At 49.1% G+C, this 7,005-nt stretch overlaps 1 protein-coding gene across 4 annotated transcripts in view; it reads left to right on the forward strand.

Annotated features, from left to right (window-relative positions):
* The window catches only part of Kirrel3 (kirre like nephrin family adhesion molecule 3), a 555,026-nt gene that overhangs the window by 532,201 nt on the left and 15,820 nt on the right, over positions 1 to 7,005 (forward strand). For all 4 annotated transcript variants that reach the window (XM_028776178.1, XM_028776179.1, XM_028776175.1 and 1 more), the window contains 3 exons: positions 849 to 976; positions 1,983 to 2,109; positions 5,590 to 5,690. In XM_028776178.1, coding sequence (XP_028632011.1) covers positions 849 to 976; positions 1,983 to 2,109; positions 5,590 to 5,690 — 356 coding nt within the window. The remainder of the gene's footprint in view (positions 1 to 848; positions 977 to 1,982; positions 2,110 to 5,589; positions 5,691 to 7,005) is intronic.

A 7,005-nucleotide genomic window follows, 5' to 3' on the forward strand; every position in this document is an offset into this window, starting at 1 on the left:
ACATACTGCCCATTAGTATGTGAACTTTTTAAACGCGCTTTTCGCAAACTTGACTTTGCCTGACCCTTGTGTCCCACAAAGACTCCGTAGATGTGTTGTCTTGCTGGCTACATCTTGAAACTACTCTACATCCCCCAGTTCTAGACAACTAATTCTAGTTGTCTTCTCAAAGAAGCACTGCAAGGCCTTCCTGCACTGCTCTCTGCATAACCCAGCCACTATATGCAACAAGGCTTGGTCTACAGGCCAGGATGTTAGAATAGGTCAGACGAGGACTCCCACATACTGAGTAGAGGTGCCAGATGTTGTGGGTCCAAGAGCTTTTAAAAAGCTAAAAAGGGGTCTGAGGTGTCTTGGATAGAAGACACCCTGTAAATACCTAGAACGGTGGACCAGGTTATTTCAAGTCATGGTCCCAATGCCCAAGATTTCTGGAGCGAGAGGTGTCCTCAACTTTCTGAAGCCAGATGAAAAAGGATCTTTAAAAAGAAGGGATTGAAAGGTAAGTCGAGGTAGAAATTGACCTAAATGCTTTCTTCCTGTAACTGGTACCACCTACTCTGTAAACCTGAAAAAGGTTAAGCCTGGGCAAAAGATATCTCATCCTCACTTATAGAGTCCCCCCTCCTGTACCTCAGGCTAGCCTCAGAAAATCGAAACCTAAGGGAGTGGGTTGATTAAGGTATTGATTGAGCTGATTGAAATTGAAGTGGATTGATGTGGCTAAGTACTCAGCTGCCTCCCTCCCTCCCTCCCATTGGGGTGGGTGGAGAGGAGAAGAGAGGGGGAAGGCTCCCCAGAGCTCCCCAAACCTCCTGAGTCCTTCTCTTCTCTCCTCCCCATCACAGTTGGTCCTCGAATGACCTCAGAACCTCAGTCCCTGCTGGTTGATCTGGGCTCAGATGCCATCTTCAGCTGTGCATGGATCGGCAACCCGTCTCTGACCATCGTGTGGATGAAACGAGGTTCTGGTGTGGTGAGTCCTCCGGCCAGGCTCCAGGGTCCTACGGCAGAAATCGGGGCATAGATAGTGGAACAGGCAGGAGAGTTTTCAGGGAACCGATCTCTATAGTAAGCCAAGGAGTCCCAGAAAGAACAGGAACTCGAGGTCTCTCTGCACCCATGTCACTCTGAACACACTATGCATAGGGCAGTTGGCCCTAGTACTAGAAAGATTTCTAAGCTTTCCCCAGATAAACTTACCCTTGGTTGCTGGTTGGTGGTGGCACACGCCTTTAATCCCAGCACTTGGGAAACAGAGGCAGCAAGAGCTTGGTGAGTTTGAGGCCAGTCTGGTCTACAGAATTGAGTTCCATGACAGCCGGGGCTACAAAAAGAAATCCTATCCAGGAAAAAACAAACCAACAAAAACATCACCTTTAATCTCCGCACTATGTTTTGTGGTCGGGCAGAAGGAGTCAACTTTTGGGTAGTCTGTTATGTGCTCACAGCTGCATGCAGGAGGTGTCACTGCCCCCTTTAAATGAAAGAGCCTCTGAGATAGTCAGTAACCGGCCAATACCATGCAGGTATTTAGTACTGCAGCCAGGAATAGCTAGTGTCTAAGACTAGCTAATATCATCACCTCCAGCTATCTCCGAAGGAGATAGATGCTAATAATTGCTCAGAAAACCTAGATTCAAGAATCTGCCACATTCAGTTGGGGGATAAATTTACCCATGGACAGCCGGGAGGTCACAGAAGGGTAGCATCCATCTCTCCACATGAAGGAGCCATGGGTCCTTGGTTGGTGAGTCCCACATTCCTGCCACCACCATGCAGTATGCCCACAGGCCTGCATCTAGAAAGAGGTCTCCATGTGTGTGTGGGTCTCCTCTCAAACCTTTAAGGGCACTATCTGTCTGTTAACCCTCACTTCACCTTGGTGCTTAAAGTGATGCTGGCATCTGTGTCAGCAATCTACCCCAGGCAGAGAAAGCCTTCCCTTACTCTTTGCCTCTGATCCTTCTCCCTCCTCCTAGGTCCTGAGCAATGAAAAGACCCTAACGCTCAAATCTGTCCGCCAAGAGGATGCTGGGAAGTACGTGTGCCGGGCTGTGGTGCCCCGAGTAGGAGCTGGAGAGAGAGAGGTGACCTTGACTGTCAATGGTAAGAGCCCTACTCAAACATCACAATGGGGGTGGGGAACTCGAAGGAGGGGCAAGTCCCAAGGTATCTTGGTACCAGGTGTTGTCCCCAAAAGGGAGCTCACTGACTCTAGGCATTGTTGCCCCTAACACAGATTCTATCAGTCTGTGGAAGGAAAGGCAAGCTGGTAAGTTTGTGGATCCACTCCTCCTTTTCAGTCCCTTCCAAAGGATCTTAGTAGAGGATTGTGATTGGTGATGAATTTTATCCTGGTCCAGAAAGAGGTCAGAGGTCACAAGGGCAACCATATTCCTTTATCTATCTTTTGACTAAAGGCTCATGACAAGGCCCATGGAGAGGTTAAGGGCACACCTCTCACTTCTTATGGGCATCTACATCCCATTTTATCTAGGCTACTCAGCCAGAGAGACATATCACTATCCCTGGGGACCAAGCCTACAGGGTCCTCCTGAGGTCGTGGAGCAGGTCTTATCATACACAGTGAACATAAGCACAGCGGGGAAGTGAGCTCATAGTGGGAGTTCACTGACGGCTGTTTGTGAAACACTGAGGATGGCGGTATCAGACCAGACCTGGATGCTGGAATGACGGTGGCCATAAAAAAAGCTAGAAGCAGCTCATTCCAGACTCAAGAAGTCTGGCAGCAAGATAGAAGTTTCAAGATTCCGGTATAGTGCACACTTGGGCTGTGGTCAGAAATCAGGGTTGCCTGTTTCTAGGTGTGAGAGACGCTAAGGCCTAAACCCCACCACCACCGTGCACTGCTGTGTGCTGGTGGCTGCCTCAGATCAAAGTCCTGAGCTTTCAGGTCCCTGTGTGAGGTTTCCGGGTCCTGGCCTGAGAGCAGGGTGTGAGGCAAATTCTGGAAATGATCCAAAGTGACTAGATCTGAACGCAGGAAGCCACCCACAGACAAACTCATCTATTCTCTTCCTTTGTGGAAAAAAAAAAGCTCAGCTTGGTGTCTCCTCAGCATCCCTGCGCTGTCCTCATTACTCAGCTCCTGCCCAGTACTTCCTCTTCCCCTCTCTCCCAGAAGGGCAGCGGCTGCAGAGAGATGGTCAATCTACTCGAGCTACCCAGACCGCAGAGCATTCACAACGGCACCTCTCCCTGGCAGAACCCAGACTCCCAAGCCCTCCTGCCTTTCCTGTGTGTCCCCAGGATGCCACCAATAAATTGGCACTGCAGGGCTAAAAATAACAGCATCTGATCGCGCCTCGGTATATCCATGGCAACACACAGGCTGCAGCCTTTTCCTGCCGAGCCTGTGTCTGACACTCCGCTCAGCGCGCCACACCACAGTGAAATCGGCAACCCTCCCCACTGCCCGCTCTGGGGAGGGCGCTGAGGAGCCAAGCTGCCATGGCTGTTGTCAGCTGTGACCCTTCCCCCTCCAAGGCTAGGGACACACATTGCCTGGAGCTATTAACGAAGCATCCTTGTGTCTAGGGGAGAGGAAGGAGGGGCTGATATTTTTACTGTTGCTTTAAGACATCCAGGCATTTCTTATTGGGAACTTAAAAAGACTTTTGGGGAGAAAGAACTCTTCCTTTGCTCCTGGGACATACTACACACACACACACACACACACACACACACACCTCAGAAGGACCCATATTCCAGCCTAGGCTCTGGTATCCAGCCAACAGTTATTCTGCCCGTTTTTCCCTCTCAGCCTGGCTGAGGCTTTCCTGGGTTGCTGGGCAGAGAGCAACTGAAGGAATCAGCGAGAGGAAGGAAGGAAACTGCCTCTTGCTGATTCTCTGCTAGTCACCATGAGACTGGAGCCTGGATGGAATAAGCCAAAGAGAGAAACCTGCCAGCCACTGCTAGGGCTGGGACTGTCTATCCTGCCCGCAGTTGGAGAACGGGTGGAGGGATGGTGAGGCTGGTAGATGAGGCCCTGGTGTCCAGAGCACAGACATCTCACAGTCCTCCTCCTGTGAGTGACAGCCAGACCCATGGCCTTAGGAAATGAATTGGCACCACTATAATCTAAGCTGGATCAAAGCAGGTACCAGGAAGGAGGGGGAGATGTCTGCCAATTACCCATTGGTTCTCTGAGCCTGGCTTCCTTTATCCTAGTTTTTTTTTTCATTTTTCTTTCAAGAAGCCCCAAAAATATATATGTATTTGTTGACAGCTTTTAGAGACCCATGAACCCCTTGGGGATTCCTAGTTCCTGGGAAATGAAAGGAAAAGATTTTTTTTATGGTATCATCACTTAGCCCAGCTGCAAAGCAAAGCATCACCCAGGTGCCACCGAATGTAGAGCCACCAGGGCTTGGGGCCAACAGCTTCTGGGAGTTAAGGAACTCTGAGGAGGAAAACCAGCTCCCGCCCACCGCTAAAGCCTTCTGAGGACAAAGACCTTGAGGTCTCTCATGTCTGTGCACCAGACAGAGCTATATCCAATCCAAACTCAGAAGCCATCTCTCCCAATACCTGTTTTTCCCCTTGGCTGAGAACCACTCATAGAAATGCAAATCTGTTTTAATTAAGGTAGTTAATAAACAGCAATTATGTTTGCAGCAATTTTTGTTTTGTTCCCAGCATAATTTTGTCTTTTCTCGGGATCTCTTGTTCTTAGCCATCTTTCCTGAGGTCTAAATCCCAACCATCACCCCAGGGACTGAGAACATGTGGGAATGTTTTCATCCCCACCCTCATCCTTCACCCAGTTCAGCCCAAATTAGGTGAAGATGAAGGGCAGTTAACTGGAAGTGTCAGTGAGACAGGCTTCACTCCACATGATATCCCTTGGCTTACACACACACACACACACACACTGATTAGGACAATACTGAGTCAGGTTTGGAGCTGTGGTTTCAACTGGCCTGGCTGGTTGTGTATGTGGAGGAAAACAAGACAGTAAGCTAGAGTATCTTCTCAGACCTGTATAGGATTAGGCTATGAGCTCAGCTAGCCAGACTTCCCTTTTGCAAGGTAATTCCCACCCTTGGTGAAGGAACAGCGCCACGTCTTGGCCCTACAGATACCCAATTTCTTAGGCAAGTTTGCCCTCTGCTGGACAACTGAGGAATTGCTTGAATTCCAACAAGGGAGCTAGGCTGGATGGCATTGCGTCCAGTATTCGTACCTGACTCAACTCCCTTCTCAAGCTCAACATCTCCTGTGCAAAGCATTCCCCATCTGCAGATAAAATTATTCTCTCTCCTCTGAAGCCAGTTAGTACTTTATCCGCTCCACTCCTGTGACGTGAGCACTCACTACCTTTTATGTTACTTACGTCTTCTGAGAATTCTGTCTTGGAAGCCTTCACTCAAGATCCCTGAAGAGGTTTATGATGGAATGCCTAATTTATCTTCAGTCGCTCTACCTTGCATGCACAGGCCTTCTGTAAATGTCTGCTGGGTGCTTGGATTGGTGAATACACTTCTGAACCCATCCAATGAGGGTGCCAGCTGGGGCTCTGCCCTTCCTGCATCCCTAACATGATGTCATCTTCCCCGACAGGACCCCCCATCATCTCCAGCACACAGACCCAGCATGCCCTCCATGGCGAGAAGGGCCAGATCAAATGCTTCATCCGGAGCACACCACCGCCTGACCGAATTGTGAGTGCTCTGGGGAGGAAAGGTGGTGAGGGCATCCGCAGAGCACCTACCCCCAGCATCCAGAGGTCACTTCTGCCGACTCTTGGGTGTCCCAAAACCTGGTGAAAGCCTTGGAGCTTCCCTTTCATCCATGGGATGAAATGATATCTTTCTATCTGTGTCTTGAGACTATACCCTAAAGATGAGCTAAGAGGAGGCAGCCTCCTGTCTCAGAGTAGGCAAGCTTAGGGGTATACATGCCTCCAAGTGCTAGCTAGCATTGATGATTTGGACTGAATTAGGTATCCTGAGTGCAGGGGGCAAGTAAAAACAGCAGCAGGGAAGGACAACCCATTTCTTTTCTTTCCTGGGCTCAAAGCCAGTGTTATAAAAATTGTAAACTGGGTGTAGTTTACTGCCGCCAATCCCTGTACCTCCCAGAATTATCCTCTTCTGGCTTTTCTCCTGGTGTCCAGGAGGTACTCTGCACTTCCATGTGGAGAAGCCCCCTCTAAAATGGTCATTGTATTGTCCTTTCTTCCTCCAACCTCTCAGCCTCCAGGGCAGACCAAGCACAGCCCGCCCCACCCCACCCCCCATACCCCACCCTGATCCTCAACCCCCACCCTCAACCCCCACCCCCATTCCACTTTCACTTGTACCTTGGTGTTTACATTTCTTTTATGAAGAAAGTCTTAAATTTTTAAAATTTATTATCATTGTGTGAGTAGGATGTGGAGGTGGATGGAAAGCAGTGGTGCATGGGTAGAGATCAGAGGGCAACTTTGTGAGATTAGTTCTCTCCTTCCACATTTATGTAGGTTTCAGAGATCCAACTCAGGACACACCAGGCTTCTGTGGCAAGCCCTTAAACCACTAAGCCATCTTTCTAAACATAACACCCCTCACCCCCCAACACCCCTACTCACCCATCCATCCCCCCACCCTTCCCCCACTCCCACCCCCATCAATCTAAAACTAGTAGCTGCTCCAGTATAAAAACAAAGAAAAGGTGAACATTTTGTAGCACTTCTGAGGGCAAGTGTAGTAATCCCCTGCCTTAATGATGGTGTCTTAGTTACTTTGTATCACTGTTTAAAAAAAAAAAAAAAAAACAAAAAACAGGAAGACCAAGGTCATTTACAAAAGAAAACATTTAATTGAGCTTACAGTTCAGAGGCTTAAATAGAGTCCATGATGGCAAAGCAAAGGCATAGGGGCAGGAGCCTCTGAGAGCTCCAGATACGCAAGCAGAAGGCAGAAAGTACACAGGGATGTGGCACTAGTCTTTTTGAAACCTCAAAGTCTACCGGCAGTGGCCCACCTCCTCCAACAG

This window comes from Grammomys surdaster, unplaced genomic scaffold, assembly GCF_004785775.1.
Source record: "Grammomys surdaster isolate TR1022 unplaced genomic scaffold, NIH_TR_1.0 266, whole genome shotgun sequence".
Classification (NCBI taxonomy): domain Eukaryota; kingdom Metazoa; phylum Chordata; class Mammalia; order Rodentia; family Muridae; genus Grammomys; species Grammomys surdaster.